The sequence below is a fragment of the Rhincodon typus genome, chromosome 8, assembly GCF_021869965.1.
Source record: "Rhincodon typus isolate 14 chromosome 8, sRhiTyp1.1, whole genome shotgun sequence".
Lineage (NCBI taxonomy): Eukaryota > Metazoa > Chordata > Chondrichthyes > Orectolobiformes > Rhincodontidae > Rhincodon > Rhincodon typus.
The window spans coordinates 28,584,185-28,606,463 of record NC_063339.1 but is presented as its reverse complement, the minus strand read 5'-3'; the positions used below and the strand labels follow the sequence as shown (position 1 = coordinate 28,606,463).

Below are 22,279 nucleotides of genomic sequence, written 5' to 3'. Positions count from 1 at the left end.
TCAGCAGCAAAGTTTGAAATTTTACTTTGTTTCCCAACATATATATGAATTGTATGTATCAAAAGAAATTTCAATTATGCACACAATCATGGCAGATTAGAATGATCTTTGATTTGGATTCTACCATGCTTTAAATAACTTGGGAGAGCTTGATGCTAAAGGAGCATCAGCGACTTAAAATCCCTATGTTTCACATGATCCATGAGAAAAATAAGCAAAATATTCATGTAAAAAGAGAAATAGAAGCAAAACCACCAGTTTATGGGATCCCTAATACCACTGCAAAGTAGTTTTGAGTTTTATCTAATGACAGATGTGTTTGGATCCCAGTCTAAACTAACATTTGGACGTGGATGTGACATTCCTGAATTCCCGATTGATTCACCTATGGAATGGACAAAATGTTATATGACCAAGGAATATTTGCTGATGGCATCGATGGCTCTGTTCATGATCTATCCACCTCAGGTTTCATGAATGTAGATGGATGAACACAAAATAGGAAGCACAAGGGAAACAATCTAGTTTATTCTTAGAGCACATCATTACACGTGCTTTTGATAACTATTTAAGTAGTGTGCAATGAAAAAATAATCTTAGTCTTACTTTTTCTATTATTTTGAATAAAGGCCTGAACAGTATTATTTGTACAACTTTTAGTAAAAGTGTTGATACTTAACTTCTAATTCAGTACCATTCATGATCCTTCAAGAAATATTTTAAAGGAAGTGCCACTATTGATGGTATAAATGAGTTTAAAGGAAGGGGCAGGCAGCAAAATACTAAGAAGCCAGGAAAATAAGAACAATCACAAATCATGATCAAATCATAAAGTCTAGAATTGGAATTAAACAACTACACTTTGAAGGCACAGACATCAGCCCAGGTCTGTAATTATTTAGAGGGGAAGCAAAAGCAACTAATTTTGACTAGTTGATGCATTATGCAATTCAAAACCTCTCATGAATGGCACATGATTTTTCTTAATTGTGAATAGAAATAGTGAACTAATGAGTCTTGCTGACGTTTGGAGCTTGTTCAATCATTTTCTGATTGGGATAATAAGTTTCTTAAGTGAAATGAGCCCGGCCATTCTCTTTTGAGTTACTAATGAGCAAAAATACAACACATTATTTAATATTAGTTGGCAGCCTTGCTCACTAAGGTGGTTAATGTGTGATGTGGGAAATGGAAACATAGCAAAGATGAAGGAGTGGGTTCTCATTGCCTTAGAATGTAGCAGCTGTTTGCCTGTACAGGGTGTCATGCTACTTTGGATCTCTAATAGTCACTAGTTTCAATGCAAAATTCTTCATGAATGTGTACTAAACAACTGACTATGAAGTTCAGGAAATAAATGAGCCTGCTGGGTGGACAAAATGATTAAGTATTTTATTTTCTGACACTGACATCACCATTCCACCAGCTCCAAGAAGAGTGGGGAAAAAATGTACTAAAACATTTAAATGTTTCTCATGTTCCAAATATAACTGTTTGCTTTCTGAACAACTACAAACATTCCTGTTATGTTGATATTTTAAGCTGCAATTTTCATGTGCAAGGAAAAATTACAATAATTTAAATCCTTTCCATTTTTAATAAAACTGACTAATTTTCAGAGAAAGCAGAAGAATTGATTCAATAATATGTGGTTTAAACTTAGCCTACATACCAGGGGAAAACTTAATATCCGAAATATGCTCCTTTCTATGATGGAATGAAACAAGATCTTCGAGTGTGTCTGAATTTACAATCAGGAAACTTCCGTCATTTAGGCCAACTGCAAGTGATTTCCCATCAGGAGAGAAACAGCAACACCTGCCACCTATAATTATGACAACATAGACATTGTACTAGTATTATTGCTAGATGCTGCTTTTTTCTAACAAACCATGTCCGAAATCTATTTGCAATTGGATATGCATCATAACTTAAAGCTTGCTTTAAAACTAATAGAACATTTTACAAACAATTATTTCAATAAGATGACTTTATCAGTGAATAAACACCTCCTTTGTCCACACCATTTACCTGAACCTGGAATGAATTTCTATTTTATTCAGTCCTGGCTCATCCAATACTATAATAGCAAATTTACTGAAGCAATATATCACATGGTCAAAGAAGATAAATAACATTATAAACCCTGACAAGAATGACAGAGGTCTTATAAGTGTACTATATTATTCTGCTGGCACTTTCCAGAACTCATCTAAGATGGAGATAATTTTGATTTTGTCATTCTAACAAATGTTAGTTACAATCATTTACTTTATTTTGCTGCTTGGCCCATTAGTGATTTGCAGTGTTTACTAAAGCCACAAGCACTCATATTCTTGTCTTTCCCCTCCTCAAAATGTACTGTCCAGTATATTTCATGAATAGAAAACTTACTCCTGATTGTCAATTTATAACTTTTGTTGAACCTGTCATTAGCTTACAGTGTTTCACAAATAAAATCTTTCTCAGAATTGTTGATTAGAAATACCAACTCTATGTTCAACATTTATAATGCTCGGGTCATGCTGCCACTTGGAGATGGCTTTCAGAGCAACTTTTCCACATGTTGACACAGGAATTGACCATTCACAAGTAAAATTAATTTCTCATGGAGTAACACAAAGATCTGTCAACAGTCAGCTAGATTATGTCAGCAATTCGTTTGCCCAAAATTTTTCCCACAACAGTAATGGCGGGGTAGACAAAATTTAGCATCAACTTTCTAAGATAAGTGAAACAACGTATAGTTACTGTCAAAAAATTTGGATAAGGCCTTGGAATTGCTCACCTACATGCCATTCAAGGCTGGGTGGAATCCACCAATCATCACTTTGATGAATTTCTACGTCTTCCTCTTAGCTCTCCCTGGAGGGTCTTAGCTCAAAGATTCAAAACTCAGACCTTCAGGGCTGCATGGTTCTGGCAGTGGAGGGTTTTCTAGGAGATGTTCATCATTTAGCAAACCTCACCACATCCGCATAGAACAGAATCCATTTTGCTCTATCACTACTTCTGCATGAGAGTCCGACAGCAACTGACATATAGGCAAAACCCATATTTTGCTGGGTCCTGATTGGAGGTATTCTTCAGGTCTTTCAATAGCTTTTGTGCCTTCATCTACAAATGTGTTACTTGCAAACTTCACTATACTCATTGCAGTACATGTGACAATAAAGTTAATTAATTAATCCATTCATTCATTCAATCATTCATTCAAATCAGCAAAGCAGCCACTGTGGAGGTCTAACACCAACATGAGCATCTCACTACTCCTTTGTATATGAATAATGCTATGAAGTTAATTCTTCTGAGTGAAGAAAACATTCAAATAAACAGGAGTTCAAAAGACACAAATCATTTCTTTTTAATAACTAAATTTCAAATCTCACATAGGATATTTCAGATATTTCTATACATCTTTCACAACTCAAAATAAGGCAAATTCTTCCATGGTCAACAAAAGCAAATTACAATAGGAGCAACTGAGAAGTTTTTCAAGCAGAAATTTTATAACTTAGAATGTAGGAGCTTTGGATAGTCATGAAATTGCACAGAAGAATAAACAGGGGATGTTCCCAGATCACATTTCTGACCCAGGATTGTTGTAGTGCATTTCAGATTGGAAAGTAGAACATACTTTGCCCATGGTGTTTCAATCAGAAGCAGGGAAAAGCAAGTGAGAGGAAAACCAATCCTACAATGATTCTCTTTTAAAATGCTTCTGAAATGCTTGATTCTACATTATTTCAATGAAATTATTCGTACTAAATTCTAGTATGGATTTGTGACTAATATTTTAAACAAGCTAACATAAAAGCATTATTTCATTCGATGGAAGGCGAGGTCCAAGGTAGATTTGGTTACAGTACTGAGATAATCACAAAATAGTTTAAAATATGCAATACAGAATATACTAATTAATAACTTTCATAAAGAGGTTAACTGACATTGCTTTCTTGCTTACTTTTCTTTAGTTTGCGGACAGCTAGCATACAGTGGCTTGGGGAGAGATCCCAAATTCGCAGGGTTTTGTCATCACTAATAGTAGCACAGATAGGTAAATGGGGATGAACATCTAAACCCCACACTTCACCCTCCATGTGGCCCTGCCAAACAAAAGTTATAATGAAATAAAAATTGTAAACATTGAAATGTTGATCTTGAATAGTATAGGAAAAATGTAGTACCAACCATTAGATTTATATTATGGTTTAGTAAACATAAATTCACAACAGTATTCAATCATAGTTATAAGTGATCTCACCTCTTCCTTCAGCCTGTTTAAAAAATTACATTTTAAACAGCCACTGACCTGGAGATTTTTTTTTCAGTACCATGTTAAAATTATATAAAGTTTTATGATCCCAGCTGAAGTTACTACAGGAGAAGTCAAGTCCAAAAATGGATGGATCTTTTTAAAAAATATTAATTTAATACAGCAGTCTTTCACTGAAACATAAGCATGCCAGGTTGCAGATTTTTAGTTTCAATAATAACAGAAATTTATTACACAAAAGAAATAATAACATTTTTAAAGATCTACATTTTACACAGTTTGTAAAATTTCAAGATACATGGCAAAACAAAATCTAATCTACTCCCGAACACTACCAATTTCAAAGCCAGCAGGAATTTCCCTATCTAATCTGTACGATTGTCTTAATTGTTCCTTCTCAGTTCCAGTTCCATGAACTGCGAAACCATCTTTTCTTTACCTTGCACCCAACTGAAGGCTTAAAGTTTCTAATAATCTCCAGATTTCTTACCAAACAGTCCTGGTCTGGAAGTCTCACAAAATACATCCTTTCACTGAGTTAACTTGTATCCTTAACTGCTTTCAACAATCTCCTTTTCTTAGAGAGACTATACTTGCTTCTGACTCTAGTCAGGTCTCCTTTGAATTTTCAGAAGTCTTTGAACTAACTTAAAGAAGAAAACATTGCTTCTGCTAAATTGATGGCTTACTTTCTTCCTCTGCTGTCATAAACCCCCATAATATAAACAAACTTCCATTAACATTCCACGTGTCTCTGCAGTCACCTGTTCTCCCTGACACACACTGGCTTAAAATCCTGGTTTCAGAAAGACCGACCAAGCTAATTTTTAAACTCTTTCACAAAAATAAGTGAACATGCTCAGGCCACTCCACCAGTTTAAAATCCAAGCTCTAAAAAGATGGAATAGTGGTAATGTGGACGAGTAATCCAGAATCCAGGCTAACATTCTGGGGACAGAAGTTCTAATCCTGCCAAGGCAGATTCTGAAATTTGAATTCAATAATGAAAACTGAAATTAAGAGTTAACCAAACAGTGACCATGTAATCACTGTCAGCTGTTGTAAAAACCCATTAGGTTTATTAACGTCCTTTAGGAAAGGAAATCTACCAACTTACGTGGTCTGGCTACATGTGATTCCAATCCCATTGCAATGTGGCTGATGCTAAGCTTCCCTCTGAAGTGGCTTAGCAAGGGCAATTATGGATAAGCAATAAATGCTAGCCTAGCCAGCAACACCACATTCCACAATTTAAAAAAAAACACAGCTTTTATCACAAAAACAATTAGCATTTTTTGCAAAGCTAAATCCTACTGAGAAGTCTAGTGGATGCCAGTGTCAAACTGCATTGGAATAGTTTGGCTAAGGAAATATTCAGTCAATCTGTACCTTAGGCAGCAAAGTGAAGATATTCTAATTGTTCACTGCCTTCGCTATATCCAGGCCATTCAGATGTTGCTTAATGCCTGTGCACAGAGATCTCTGTATTTATACAAGTCACTATGACTTTTTCATGTGGTAGTGAGTTGCACATGCTAACCACCACTGATAAACAAGTTCTGTATGAACTTATTAATAACCACCATCTGCTGCCCCTACTTCCAATCTCCGTTGGAAGTGTAAACATGTCATTTATGCCTATCCAATCAAACACTTTCAAAATCTAAATGACATCTATCAGGGCACTTCTCAATGTTCTCTTTTCTAAGATCAGCCCCAACCTGTTCAATATTTCCTGATAGTTACAATCTCTCACCTTAACGTTTTTTTAAAAAAAATCTTCTTCAGCACCTTTACATCCTGCCTACAAAATGGAGGCTGAGAGCTGGATTTTTTTGCATTTGAGGTGGGCAGCTCTAATTGAGAACACTGTCAACAGACACAGTTGGCCAGACAGCTGTTTCTCTGAGTGGAATCATTATGAATGCTTGGTTGGGGTCCAAAGCCCAAAAATGGATCAACTCTGCAGGGGTTCAATTTTGACAGGTGGTAGTTTAGTGTTTGCTTTGACAGATTAATACCTTTCAGGTAATAGCAAGTTAATCATTTTATGTTTGGCTTTATCCAAACAAACATACAGACAATAATATGGTGAAGAGAATGTAAACCGAAGGAAAGCTGCCATTACTGCCACTATGAAAGGCTCTATCTGATCAACACTTTTATCGGGTTTAAAAAAATAGTAGTTTTTCTTTCTAAACCTGATACTTGAATAGATGTTTCATTTCTTCAGCATTTCAGGGTTTGCCGTCGATATGATGTGGATCAATAGTTCTATACATAGTCTAAGATGGGCAAATGGACATAGAGGAGGGAATGAAAGAGGTATAAAAGAAAGAAGGGGAATAGATGGACATGGGTAAAGCCTTTCAAACTTAACTTTAAAAAAGGCTCCCAAACTCAGACTATGATTCCCTTGGCCCATCTCCATTCTGACACAGACGGAGACATTAAAATCTAAGACAAAAACTGAGTACTCTGAGTGTAGTTTAAGCAAGATACTGTACAAGTTTAACTCAATTTCTCTACTTTTCAATTCAAATTTAGGAATAGATGCCAGAGCTGGTCTTTTTCTTTAAAAAAATATAGCCATATTAAATTGTTAAAAGCAGTTATGTGAGGTTGTTTCTGTACCCCAAATCTCTCTGTTCCTCCAGCCCATTCAGACAATATTTTTGAAGGAATTTCTGGCTTCCTTATTTTTCCTACTTAAATTTACCATTCTACATGTACCTCTGGTGAAGTTCATTTGTCAATTACTTGCCTTTTCCCTGGAAGTTCTTTTGATGTTTTTGTGTCTTTGAATGTTGCAAGGTGCTTTAAATGTTTTAATTGATTGTTAATTTAAACTAACTTTTGAAGTTGAGGAGAATTTCCAGAATACCTTTGACAAGATCTCACGCAGGAGGCTGCTAAATAAGATAAGAGCCTACGGTGTTAGAGGCAAGGTACCGGCATGGAGAGAGGATTGGCTGTCTGGCAAAAGACAGAGAGTGGGGATAAAAGGATCTTTCTCAGGATGGCAGCCAGTGACTAGTGGAGTTCTGCAGGAGTCAATGTTGGTATCACAACTGTCATATCATACAATTAATGATCTGGACGAAGGAACTGAGGCCATTGTTGGTAGGTTTGCAGATGACGCAGACAGGTGAGGGGCAGGTAGTGTTGAAAATGCAGGGAGACTGCAGAAAGACTTGGACAAGCTAGGAGAGCGGGCAAAGAAGTGGTGAATACATTGTGGGAAAGTGTGAGGTTATGAATTTTGGTGGGAAGAATTGAAGCTTAGACTATTTTCTAAATGGGGAAAAGCTTCAGAAATCTGAAACACAAAGGGATATAGGAGTCCTAACTCAGGAATCTCTAGAGGTTTACATGCAGATTCAATTGGCAGTTAGGAAGGCAAATACAATGTTAGCATTCATTTCAAGAGGGCTAGAATACAAGAACAGAGATGTACTGCTGAGGCTGTATAAGCCTCTAGTCAGACTGCACTCGAAATATTGTGAGCAGTTTTGGGCCCTGTATCTAAGGAAGGATATACTGGCATTGGAGGGGTCCAGAAGAGGCTTACAAGAATGATCCCAGGGATGAAGAGCTTGTCACATAAGGAGTGGTTAAGTTTATACTTAATGGAGTTGAGGAGAATGAGGAGGATCTGATTGAAACTTAAAGAATACAGAGAGGCCTAAATAGAAAGAATGTGGAGAAGATGTTCCCACGAGGAGACTAGTGTCTCCAAGAGCACAGTGTCAGAGTAAAGGGACAACCCTTTAGAACTGAGAGGAGGAGGAATTTCTTCAGCCAGAGGGTGGTGAATCTGTAGAACTCATTGCCATAGAATGGTGTGGAGTCCAAGTCATTGAGTGTATTTGAGAGAGAGAGATAGATAAGTTCTTGATTAGTAAAAAGATCAAAAGTTATGGGGAGAAGGCAGGAGAATTGGGTTGAGAAACATATCAGCATGATCGAATGGTGCAGCAGACACATTGGGCTGAATAGCCTAATTCTGCTCCTATATCTATGGTCTAATCTGTAGACATGAAATATCCAATAATCTGAAGCATAGCAACAAAGGATTTGTTTGATCTCTGGCTACGCTACAGGACATGACATTCGGCTTTAAAGCTATTATCCAACTCAGAAGGAACGAGGGCTTGCCTACTCATCTGGTATTGAACACAAGTTAAGTAGTCAGGTAAATGAATGCCATTTTTTTTTGCGCTCATTTGTAAGGAGAATTAACACAAATAGGTTGAAAGCACCTCACAGAGGAAAGGCAGGCCTAATTTAACTTGAAGCAGGGGAATGAAAGCTTTCTTGAGATTGGCAAGATGACAATACTCTTGGACAGATTCAATTTCTGACTTTGTCAAGAGCTAACATAAAAACGGGTAGCTGAGCATTTGGGGGTTCAAGTATTACCTTAACAACAAGTTTTAAAGAAGGTTAAAATAGGTACGAAATGGTCTTTCAAATATTCAAATCATAGCCCTTGATCTGTTTATTCCAAGGAAAAGCACAGATAATCATCAATAGATGTACCTGAATAAAACAGTCCCTAAGTTTATCGATAAATAAACAAGAAATCAGGTTTACCAAAAAGTACATCAGTCTTTAGAAGTGATACCTGAACCAGTAGGGTAATGGGACCACTTTTTTCAATTTCTAATATTTCCCCATTCTTTGTACCCACTAATATATGGCCATGGCCTAACGTTATGGCACGAATAGAAGGGTTGTCTTCTAGCAACAGACCTAAAAAATAAATGAAAAATCATTAATGCAAATATCTGATTTAACCCTGCCACAACAGTAATAGTATTGTGAGACTAATTAATACAAGTTATACATTTATTATCATGTAATTTCATTGCTTAGCAACACTGGACAAAATCACCAATAATTTACATTTGAAATCAAGTGTTTGTTGCAGGTAAACTTGCGTTAGACAACTGACTATGGCTAAGAAAAGACACATTTGTTGAAGCTTTTCTTTTGAGAAACATAGAAACTAAGAGGAGTCGGCTATTCAGCTCTTTCAGCCTTCTCCATCATTCAATATGATCATCCAGGTCAGTAACCTGTTCCCGTTTTTTTGTCATATCCTTTGATCCCTTTAGCCCTAAGAATTATATCTATCTCCTTCTTGAAAATATTCAATGTTTTGGCCTCAGCTGCCTTCTGTGGCAGAAAATCTACAAACCGACCCTTTACTGAGTGAAGAAATTTCTCCTGATCTCAGTCTTAAATGATGTATCCCATATCTTTGAATTACGACCTCTGGTTCTGGGCTACCCAGCCATCGGAACATCCTTCCTTAAGTTCACCCTGGCTAGTTCTATTAGAATTTTTAAGTTTCTATGAGACTTCCTCCTTCATTCCTTTGAACTCTAGTAAATAGTCCTAACCAATCTGGTGTTCCTACGTCCGTCCTGCCATCCCAGGAATCAGTGCAACAAAGGTTTCCCAGACTATCTCCATAAACAGAACATGCTTCCTCAGACAAAAATTCACCAATACTCCAGGTCTGGTCTCATTAAAGCCCTATACAATTACAGAAAGACATTCTTGCTCCTGTACTCGAATCCTCTATGAAGACCAAAATATCATTTGCCTTCTTTGACTCCTGCTGCATCTGCATGCTTACTTATGGCAACTGGTGAATAAGGACACTCAGGTCTCATTGTACCAACCCCTTTCCAGTCTATCACCAGTTAGATGATAACCTGCCTTCCTGTTTTTGCTACCAAAGTGTATAAACTTACATTTATTCTCATTATACTTCATGTGCCATGCATTTGCCTATTCACTCAACTCTGAAGCATCTCTGCATCCTCCTCACTGCTCACCCTTCCACCCAGCTTTGTGTCACCTGAAAACTTAGAGAGATTACATTTAGTTTTCCCATTTAAATCATTAATATATACTGTAAATAGCTGGGGTCCAAGTACTGATTGCTGCAGTATCCAAACAGTTACTGCCTGCCACTTGGAAAAAGACATTTTTATTCCTACTGTTTCCTGTTTCTTGCACTCATCAGGACAATTCACAAGAAATAACAAAGCAAAGGGGGAAAAAAAAAACATTTTTACTGAGAGGAGAATGCTGATTAGTTGATCTTTGGACTTTGATTGGCATTGGCATGGAGAATAAACCGGTTAGATGACAACTGACAGTTAATTGCTAAGATTTTAAACCAGGCTGATTGACAAGATTGGTCGGGGCATCACTCTGAGAAGTAAACTAGAGGGAAGCAATCACCTATTTTGTTGAGTTGAAACAGCATTCTGTCTGCAGAATAATAGCTTTCCCATCAGATTATTTTTTGCAGTATATCATATAAACACACAAATGGTCTAAGGCCTTCACCTTTAGTTGTGAAAAGTGCCCAGCCTATGTCAATTACCCTAGAAGGACAGGTATCTCAAAGCAACAGGTGAAACTGTTTCACACAGTTAGTACGCAGTAGGAACATGAGTGGTGTCCACCACTAACAGGATGCTGCTGTCAAGTCAACTATGTTCTACCTATCACAAGTAAATAGTGTGGTATATGAATTTTAGAGCTGGTGTGATGCAAAGTATTAAGTTGTGCTACCCAAAAAGTGACAGACTATATCTAAAAACATCTTCCTTCAGTTGTTCATAAAGGTACTAACCATACCCAACCAGCTTGCACTTGCAAAACTCAAAACAGGGTGTCCAACATTAGATGACATTCAGCAATTTGATAAATAATCCTGAGAGTGCAAAGAGTTACGCTAGCAACCAATTTAGTATTGTCAATTAGGCTTGCAGTCTGGCTCATTTGTGTCTACTAGAAGCTATGTACATTAATAACAGGGCCCTGTTCTTTGCAGACAGAAAGAAGTTATCCACACGCTGTGTCTGATCAACAGAACAAAACAGACAACAGTCATTATCTGGTTCATTTCACAGGGAAATGCCTTGACCAGAGTTAAACAATCTGGTTTCAATTTAAATGAAGCTTGGCAGTTAACTGTCACCCATCATTAACTGATGCATTGTCTATAGAAAAACCTCTACCAATCAGAACTCTCTTTTCATACAAAAAAGGTTGAGTTCCCCTTACTTTGGTATTTCTCATGAAGTGTGCTGATGAGTACAAGAAGAAAATCTTTGACAAATGTGTCTTTTTAAAGTAATTCTCCAGTTTTGTATTAGTAATCTACTATAGATAATATATCATTATGGATGAAGGTAAAAGTGGAAGGGCTGGATAAATGTAATCAGACTACAACTGAAATTAATGGCAGCACTGAGGATAAAAAGGCTATATCGAATTTTACAAGACAAATTGGAGACAAGCAGAAAAATAGGTGTTGAACTCTATTTAGAAAAATAGAGTACATTTGTCAAAAATATTCTTTATCAGAAAATAAATTCTATAAGATAGGAACGGGGTAAAGAGTCACAGTCAGTAAACATTATTGCTTAGAAAAGTATAGGGACAAGAGGAATGACCAGAAGAGCATCAAAATAAGTCAGTAAAAGTCATGGCAGCAAACTTCACGAAACAGTAAGCCGAAGATTAGGCAACAGGGAAAGAACTGGATTGGAAGTTTAAGGAGAGAATGAAGAGTACAGGAGTTGGGTGACTTGGTTAGAGGAAATTAAGCAATACCATTAACGTTGGGAGCTTTGCAACTTCTCATGAATTTTAGCAAAGAATTCTGATCACAAGTATTTGCATGGACAGATCCAATATGAATTGCTAAGCAATGCATTAGCTATAAAACTAATAATAATCACACCTACTTCCATTGAGAAAGAAAAGGGCAGCAGATACATGGGAACATTTCACTCTTGGGCAACTGTGTGGAGTTTGCAAATTCTTCCCGTGTCTGTCTGGGTTTCCTCCAGGTGCTCTGGTTTCCTCCCATTGTCCAAAGATATGCAGGTTGGGTGGAATGGCTTTGCTAAATTGCCCATAGTGTTCAGTGATGCGTAGATTGGGTGGATTAGCCATGGATATGCAGGGTTACAGGGGGTGGGCCTGGATGCTATGCTCTTCGGAGGGTCAGTGGGACTTGATGGGCTGAATTGCCCGCTTCCACACTGAAGATTCTAAGAACACCTTCTGCAAGTTCCCCTCCAAGCCACTCACCATCCTGACTTGGAAATATATTGCTGTTCCTTCACTGTCCCTAGATCAAAATCCCAGAATTCTGTAACGGCACTGTGGGTCTACCTACATCATATGAACTGTGGTGGTTCAAGGTTGAAGCTCACCACTGCCTTTTCAGGGGCAACTAGGGACAGGCAATACATACTGTCTAGCTAGCAATGTCCATATCCCACATCCATGAGTGAATAAATAAAAACAAGTAGTATAGTTTCTGGACAAAGTGCACAACTATCCACAAGCATTTTAAGAATACTGAATATTGCACAACCAAATGGGACAAATTGCCTCCCCCTGTGCAATGCTGATTGCCTCTGAGTTCTGTGACACCTCAACCTTTGTGCCGGAGTCATTTTGTCTTGACATCTTTTCTCATCTCTCTTAACTCAAGATCTCCAGTAATCTTAATCCCCACTTCTAACTAAACACAGATTGGTATAACATCGGTAAATAGAAGCCGAAACAGATGACAGTCAGGGTCTGAGCAAACTTAAGCAATTTAAAGTGGAATAGTATACCATAGGTGAATGAATCTTGATAACCAAGGCAGCAAGTAGTAAAGGAAAGGAAAGGAGTACAGCAGAGAGATAAATACTGATCTTGTAATTAGGAACTGACCAGATAACATGGCAGATCGTTGGTAAATGGTTACCTTTAGAGCCTGGAGCAAGTGCAGAACGTTTGATGCTGTATGTTTTCAGACATCTCTCAAAACTATCATCCCAGAGGACAACAACGCCATCTTTTCCACCAGTCACAAATCCCTGGAGAAAGAAGAACAAGCTTGTATAAAAAATGGACGATATATCTATTTTTAAAACCTCATTTAATCCAAAATAACTCAAAATGATCACATTTTCTATAATATTAACTTATTAGCACAGTAGGGATTATACATCATGTTTAGAAATAGTAAAAATCTAGCAGAACTGTGGAACTTGGTTCTGTAATTTTGTTTCTAAAGTTTTTAAAAAGGCAGAAATAAGTTATTCAAAGTAAGCCACCAGCCCATGCCCAATTACATTTAGAAGGGACAGACTGGAACACCACAAGCTGCATGGTCCCTCCGATCTATACACCATCCTGACTTCAAAATATGTTGCCATTCTTTCACTGTCACTGTGTCAAAATCCTGGACTTCCCTCCATAAGCGTATTGTGGGTCTACCTACAGCACATAAACTGCAGAGGTTTAAGAAAGCAGCTCACCTTCTCGAGGGCAACTAGGTAAGCACAATAAGCACTGGCCCAGTCAGTAATACCCACATCCCATGAAGAAAAGAAATTCCACTTTTCTAAGTAGCTAATATAAGTAACTCTATGTATTAAAAATACGCACAAAATATAAAAAGGTACTATCTTAAAAAGGGAAGAAACAAGAAGTAAGCTTGCATTCATATAACACCCTTCACTGCCTTAAGCTATCCTAGGCAAAGTCAATATTTATGTTGCCAGATGCCAGGAGAACTCTCCTGCACTTGTTGCCCTTTTTAAAGAAGTTATTTTTATACTCATTTAAGAGAACAGAAAAGTTCTCATGTTAAAGTCTTCTTAGAAAGATAGGTTTCAACACATAACTTTTGACTAAACAACAACATTACTGTCACTGAGGCACACTTAACATCTAATAAACTTGTGACCCTACAATAATAGGTATAATGTGTATCGTACTAATATATCATTGGTAATGTAGAAAAATGCTGAAAGCACTTCACAGAAGCATAATGAGACACAGAATTTGATTCTAACAAAGGAAATATGTATTAGGAAATACTACTTTGTCAATGCATGGGCTTGTGAGGGGGTTCTTGAAGGTGACAGGAGGTAAATGGACGAAATTCCAGAGTTTGGGCATGACACCAATTTTAGGAGGTAGAAAATGCACAAGAGACTGGAATTAGAAAAATTCAGACTTCTTGCAAATTTTTGGGCTGCAAATTGATACAGAGACAGAATGTGGTGATGCCATGAAAGAATTTGAATACAAGATTGAGTATTTTAAATTTAAAGCAATAGGGTTCAGCAAGAACAGAGGTGATACATGAATTGGACTATTGTGGAACAGTGTATGAGCAAGACAGTTTAGATGCATGGGAATTTATGGACGATGGTGGAGTGGCCAGGGTGAGGAAATTTCAGAGTTTCAATTTAAAAGTGAAATCAGCCACATGCCTTGCAGATGCTGTTTATAAATTAAATTTTTAAGTAATTGAAATAACAATAGCTTGCAGAATACAAAAAGAAAAGTTTGAGTTAGGGGACTAATAACTGCGAGATCTTACATTACATTGTGAGTAGACATTGCCTTTTAAGGTGATAATGTTATAAAATTGGCTAAAAAGACAGCCATGCTTATCAAAGCATCATTTGAAAGTCCGCTTTCGATCTTCTATAGCTTCTATTAACGACAGGTTTTCATTACTTCTTACTTTCTCCAGGGCGTGCATGCTGAAAACTGGTCCATCATGGGCTTTGATTCTCTTAATAATGAACATATCTTTCCATATGTAAACATCGCCAGTTGATGTTCCTGAGAAAATCATTTCATCTGTCCAACCATAGACAACACACATGATGGTTTCTGTCTTCCGCAGGTTTCCAAAACAGCCTTTTCTCCCAGTCAGTCCTCCACCTTGTAAAATAAATGTATAAGTACAATTAGACTTTTTTTGTTTTAAGAACTTGCATTACGACTTACCTAATCGTCAATCAGAAAGTGGTTTGCAAGGCTGTATGAAAAGTACTGACTTGAAAGTCTGCTCATGCTCAGTACCTTGCAATTTGAGGAATGTAGACTAATCTCACAAGTCCAGTTCACCCTTTAAACATAAAGAACTTACACCCATGTAATGAAATAACATTCCATTTAAATAACACAGTGTGGAGCTGGAGGAGCACAACAGGCCAGGCAGCATCAGGGGAACAGGAAAGTTGACGTTTCGGTTCGGGACCCTTCTTCAGTCCCCACCCGAAATGTCAACTTTCCTGTTCCTCTGATGCTGTCTGGTCTGCTGTGCTCCTCCAGCTCCACACTGTTACCTCTGACTCTAGTATTGGCAGTGCTTACTATCTCTGACTCCATTTAAATAATCAAGTTCTCTGATGGTACATGGACAATGGCAAATTCATAGCACCATAGGATCTCTACAGTGTGGAAAGAAGCCATTCGGCCCATCAACACTGCAACGGCCCTTCAAACAGCATCCCTGTAACTCCACATTTATTGTGGCTATCCCATCTAGCTTGTACATCCCTAGACACCACAGGTCAATTTACCATAGATAACCCAACTAACCTGCACGTCTTTGGACTATGGAAGTAAGTTGGAGCACCCGGCGAAAACCCACACAAACATGGGTGAACATGCAAACTCCACACAGAAGGAATCAAAAACTCAGGTCCCTGGCACTGTGAGGTAGCAGTGCTAACCACTGAGCCATCATGCCACAAATTCATTTGTGTGACTCACATATACACATTAAATGTACTGAAATGCTTTAATCACTTCTTTCAAAATGACACCTTGGAAAATGTGTTTATAGAAAACTGCTTTTTAATTATATAGCCAAATTAGGAAGAAACGGAAACATTAAGTACAAATTGTGGCCAGTAAACTTACAAATAAGCTGAAGCTTACTGAGAGTAAGGTGATTCCACTTGAACTCATATAAACCATAAAAATAAACATGTTTCACATGTTCCCTTAAATTTCATAAAGGGCTCCACCTTGCAGTCAAATTTATTTTTTGAAATGGAGCAGTCAAACAAGCTCCCTCTCCTTACTTGAGAAATCAGACTGGAGTGCTTTACTACTGTTTGCTGCAAACCTATGGTCACTGGTCAATATATATACACATTTGGATACCTATAGTGCTGTGCATTTAAAGATTGACAACCTCAGAAATAGGCCCCAAATTATTTGTTCACATGCAAGCTTGGTGCTGAAATAGAGCACATCAAAGCCATCTTGCAGCATAGTACCTGCCATAATCAGAAAACGTTTTACTGTATATTGCATGAATTCATCAATTGGTCAAAGACCATCACTACTGATCCTGAAAAGAATGCCTAGTCTACCTCAGATCACTCTGGAAGGGCAAGGTATCACAAAGTTTGAGCAACAGGTGGAGTTAGCTATTCATGCTCCTGCATAGTAGTAGCAACACCCTTTCCCCGAACAGAATGCCATCAAAGTCAAACTTCCCAATCACACAAATTAGTAATATTGTATATGAATTTCATTGCTAGTATGATATCAAGAATGTAGGCTATGTATCTCAAAGATTGATCTTATTAAGCAACACATCTATTTGGTTATTAGCAACATGTAAGGGTCTGCTAATACAAATCAGCCTGTGTTTGCAAAACTCAAAACACACTTTCCAACGTAGATGTGGTTCTGCAACTGAACAATACTTACTAAATAATCCTTTGATGTTTGGTATTACAGAATTTAAATATGACTGAGTAAAAGCCATATGATGTCAAAGCTCTTTGTCTGGCATTCATTAGGACGATTCACAAGAAATACCAAAGGGATAACAACATTTATACGGTAGGAGAGGAGAGTGCTAATTGGTTGGTAAATGGACTATGATAGGTACAAGCATTGCCATGGAGAATGTACCAATTAACAATGACTGACAGTTACACATCAAGTTTTATTTAAACTTTTAGACAACACTAGTTGAACTTGTTTGTCAGGGCAATGCCTTGACCAATGAACTAGAGAATAGCTGTCACCAATTTTACTGCCTCAAAACAAGTTCAGGTGTCTATACATGTTCTTTCTGTCTGCAAAGAACAGGGTCCTAAGTAATTGCATGTACTGGAAGCTACAAATACAAGTGTGCCATACTACAGGTCTGACAGGTACATTTTTGATGGCAATGCCTCAACCAGTTGGAGACTATTTGTCAACCAATCAACTCTACTCTCAGAAAATATTAATGTTACTTACCCCTTTACAGTGCTATTATCGTGAATTGTTCCAATGAGTCTTTTATGAGCATTACTCAAGTTATGTCCTACCAAATAATGATTTCCTAAAATCTTGACATTTAGAAAACTTGCAGAAAATGTGGAATACTATTGAAATCAAGCTGTGTAAAAAGATTACAGATGTAAAAATAATAGAATTCACTGTCCTACCTGCTCGCTGCCAGAACTTGATGTGTTTTATCCCAGCAGTAACCAACTTGTCTGGCATATAGGGATTCAATTTGACAACAAAAATCTTCTCTGCACTTCCTCTGAAGAAACACATTTGATTTTTACTTCATTGTGTTTTTTCACAATCGATCACATAGAAAATCATTAATAATAGCAAATGAGAATTGTGGTATAGAATTTATTCACCATTGCAACAAAGTTGAGTTAAGTGTTTTGCTGCTGCTTACATAAATAATAAACTCCAGTGCTACATAAAAAAGAGTAAGTCATTTGCAGTTTAATTTTCTTAAGCATGGAATTTATTGGCAGGTATATAATGAATGCAGAATGACTTGGAAAAAATATAAGTAAAATCCAAAATGGTCAAATTCTAAGAGGGCTATAAACAGAAAACATGGTGATGTTCAACAGATCAAGTCGCAACATTGCACAGTAAAGCAGAGTTAACATTTCATGTTGATGATTTTTTGTTAGAATGGGAACACATTCATAATGTAATGGCTTTCAGCAAGCACAAAAACAAGGTAGAGGGGAGGGGGTGAAGAGTGAAAGTCTGAAATAGAGTGGAGTACAGTTAACTGGCAAATAAGATTATAGCAATGGGACAAGTAACATACAAAGAGTGTAAAAGAAGCATATACAGTAAATTATCAGCAACAGCTCTCAACTGAAAAAGTGGTCTGTAATTGTTGGACTCAATTTTGAGTTCAGAAAGCTGTAAAATTGCCTAATTGAAAGGCAAAATGTTGCTTCTCCAAAGGACAGGCGATCAAAAGTTCACAAAGATACCTGTATGCTATACTAAAGTGTTCCATAAAGCAGTCATGTTAATCTGCTTTACTTTCACTCTGACCTCAGCTTCCTGCACCACAGTAATAAAGCTCAATGTAAGCTTGAGAAACAGAAGTTCATCTTTCAATTCGTCAGTTCTCAGCTTTCTGGAATACATTTTTTTTAACTACTTGTTCATGGGATGACGGCATCTCTGGCTAGGCCAGCATTTATTGCCCATCCCAGAGGGCAGTTAACACTCCAGACCCACAGTAATCTGGGCGAGTCACACATAGGCCAAACCAGGTAAGAATGGCAGTTTCCTTCCCTAAAGGGCATTAGTGAACCAAATGGGGTTTGCCAATAATCAACAACAGATTCACGGCCATCATCAGACTCTTAATTCCAAATTTTTTTTATCTTATTGAATTTAAATTCCACTGTCTGCCATCACAGGATTTGAACCTGGATCCCTAGAACATTACTTGGGTCTCTGGATTAACAGTCCAGTGATAATACCACTAGTTTGTTGCCTTGCCACATAGGTTCAACAATATCAGATCATGATTTCTGCTCCTTTTTATTTTATACAAGCCGTTCACGATTTTACAATTCCCACTTATTCCTTCCCTGGATACATGTTTCACTTCTTTCCTTGTTCCATTGTCATTACATTTTGCCTTGTGCCACCAAACGTTTGCCATTAACATTTGCCTGTCACCCTATCTTGTTGCTTTCAGTTTGTTCCTCTTCCAACACAACCTGCAACAATTTCTCTCACACTGCACTTGCTTGAAAATCAGTTCTATTTCCAAACCTTTCCAAGACTGACAAAAGATCATAAAAAGTGAATTCTGTTTCTCTCTCTTCAAATACAGTCAGGCCAGATGAGTATTTCCAACAGTTTTGATTTCATTTCAGATTTTCAGCATCTGCATTATTTTAGGTTTCAGAAAAGGTTAACCAACCTGCATTTTTAAATGAAATTCAACAACTCAAGTTATAGAAAGTATGACAGCGTATGAGTTGAAGGCACAGATGATAAACTAATACAGTATGAAGAGAATTGATTGATGTTGGAAGTACACTCCAGGAAAATAGTTCGTTTAATGTTCTAAAGTTAGTGTTTCAGTTTTTTAAGGAGATACTATATTAAACATGAATGAAATACCCACCTTACCGAAGAAAGTTTTTCTCCTTTTCTCCAATCCCAGAGAACTATTGTATGATTTTCATCAAGCCCAACTGATGCCAAACGCTTTCCATCCGCTGAAATACAAAAAAATTACATTTTTATCTTTCCAAAATGATAATGCTCTGAACACTCACAACCAATGGTTAAACTACTTTGCTCTAACATACACAATTCATAGCACCTTGGAAAACACATAGATCTATCTGCCTGTGAATCTTCCAGCTCTCCTGTGGTGTAGTGAGAACTTACCAGAATCAAACCTAGGTTTTGGAAGGTATTGCCAAAATATCAATTAAAACTAATTAATGGAAAGGTACTCTTATTTGTAAGAAAAAAAAAATCAAGTAATAATGGGTTGCACTGTTGTTAATAATTTTTAAAGTGCATGTGGAGTGAAACTTTTTAATGCGGCAACCATGGATTTTATATTAGAACAGCAGTTAATATTCTTTCAAACAATAGCTCACGGGAACCTGACTCATTGAAAATTGCTAATTCTCTCAGTGAATGATGCAAATTTAGATTGATTGACCATGGATCCACATTGTTAGAAGAGTTGAATTCTACAGTGAGACAATATCACCACTAGTTCAAACATCAATTGAGGACACATTGGTGTCCTATAATTTAACATTTGCCATTGGATTATTTCAGTTGAAAAGATGCATCAAATATTCTTTTTGATAGAGGTTGCACTTAATCATTTGCACAGAAATCATTTACATAGGTGCGAGGAGGAGAGAACTATTGACTACAATATCAGAAAAAAATCTGCTGTGTTATTAAGAGACAGGCAGAAGAATATTTGAATAATCTAAAAATAAATCATCCAAAAAAAACTTCCTGTGGCATCATCTACATTGAATTACATTGAAATTACTTTATGGAAACAGAAAATGGGATAGTTAGCTAATCCAGTTCATGCTGATGTTTATTCAGCATGGGTAAGGTCTTGTGTGGCGCAGTGATAGCGTTCCTACGTCTGAGCCAGAAGGCCTGGGTTGAAGTCCAACCTGCTCTAGAGGTGTGTAATAACATATTTGAACAGGCGGATTAAAAATCCAACATGAGTAGCAGACCTAATCCTATGGACCCATCCTTTCTCCGTATTCATTTATTTCCCTTTACTTTGATCAATTGTCTAATGTGCAACTTCTTTCAATCAAGAAATCCACGTGTTCATTCCAGTTTAATAATGCTCTATGTAAAACAGGGCCTGCATCTCTGTTCAAAGTTTATTTTTATTGCATATCTGCCATGGGCTAAACACAGTCTGTCTATGCACTCTGCTGCATCCTTTCATAATATCAAACAATTCTAAGTCCAATTTCATTATTTTTTTCCCGCAAGGCAAGATGGTAGCCTATTGGTATTATTGACGGGCTATTAATGTAGAAACCGTGGTAGTGTTCTGTTCGAATCTTGCCATGGCAGATAGTGGACTTTGAATTCAATAAATATCTGGAATTTGGGATTTAATATTGACCATTAATCCACTGTCGATTGTCAGAGAAACCATCTGATTTACTAAGGTCCATTAGGGAAGGAAACTGCTGTCATTACATGGTCTGGCCTACACGTGAATCCAGATCCACAGCAGTGTGGTTGACATATCTGCAGTTTGGACAATTAAGGATAGGCAATTAACGCTGGTGTGGCCAGTGACGCCCACGTCCCATGAATGAATAAAAAATTCCCAGTCTTGGAATCCACAAGCAGAATATAGATGGTAGGAGGTGGGAACTTGCCACAAAATCAGTCATAACATCTTCGGAAGGCTTCCCCAATAGCAACTGGAGAGTCTGACAACTCCAAAATGTTACAGTGGGATGGGTAAAACCTCAGGTACTCTGCCTGCCTTGAGCCCAAATGAGACCCTTAAGTAGCCAATTAATGATCGCTTAAAGAATGTTTCCTGTCTGGCTTAATTATTCAGACTGATCAGAGGAGTTCAGCAACAGGAGGAAAGCCCCGAAAGTGGTCATCAACATTGGTCTCCACTTGCCACAAAATCTACAGTACTCTCCAGCCCAACACACTCACATCCTCCTCTTCCCCCATTCCCTGCCTTTCCAGTAAGATCCCAGGTTTCACCACCCTTCCCTGCCCGAGGGTCTTGGACTCTGGCAACTGCTTGTAGTCCTAGACCTGTCCACTGTAGCTTCTGATGCTGCTAGGACTAAAGAGTGATAGTCAAATCAGATTGTGAGGGAAAAGTCCTATCCCCAACCAATTAATGTTCCTTAGATTCCTCTGACTCTTCAGGTGGCAGGCCAGGAAGCCTTCCTCCACCCCAACTGAAAATACCTGGCCCAGAACTTGGGGATGAAAACAACTTGGGAAAGCTATTGCACGATCTGTAAAACATAGTAAATGAACATGAATTACAAACTAAGGGCTAATTAGTTTTGGGGCTGGTAATTCCTTCAAATATAACACATGGAGGGAATCTTGCCCAAAAATATTACGCATTCAGCAAACCTACCCCAGTATTAAGCAGCAATTTAATGTGCCTCAATTGTTTGAGAACCTAAATCTAAATATGGGATATAGGTTAAGGAATTCGGAGACTGGAACAGAGGAGACAAATATACAGCAACAAGGAACTGAAAAATCAATTCGCACGCATGACGGAGTCAAAGCAACACGAGTAGCAAAATTAACAATGAATGTTTGAGACAAAGTGAATTCATAGAAAACATCAATGGCACAGCTATTCTT

At 37.6% G+C, this 22,279-nt stretch overlaps 1 protein-coding gene across 1 annotated transcript in view; it reads right to left on the bottom strand.

Annotated features, from left to right (window-relative positions):
- eml5 (EMAP like 5) overlaps positions 1-22,279 on the bottom strand; it is a 225,903-nt gene that overhangs the window by 86,268 nt on the left and 117,356 nt on the right. Inside the window, exons 16-22 of the mRNA XM_048600073.1 lie at positions 19,539-19,632; positions 17,572-17,672; positions 14,850-15,052; positions 13,074-13,185; positions 8,904-9,031; positions 3,965-4,106; positions 1,673-1,825 (exon numbers count right to left, since the gene is read on the bottom strand). Of these exons, the coding sequence (XP_048456030.1) occupies positions 1,673-1,825; positions 3,965-4,106; positions 8,904-9,031; positions 13,074-13,185; positions 14,850-15,052; positions 17,572-17,672; positions 19,539-19,632 (933 nt within the window). The remainder of the gene's footprint in view (positions 1-1,672; positions 1,826-3,964; positions 4,107-8,903; positions 9,032-13,073; positions 13,186-14,849; positions 15,053-17,571; positions 17,673-19,538; positions 19,633-22,279) is intronic.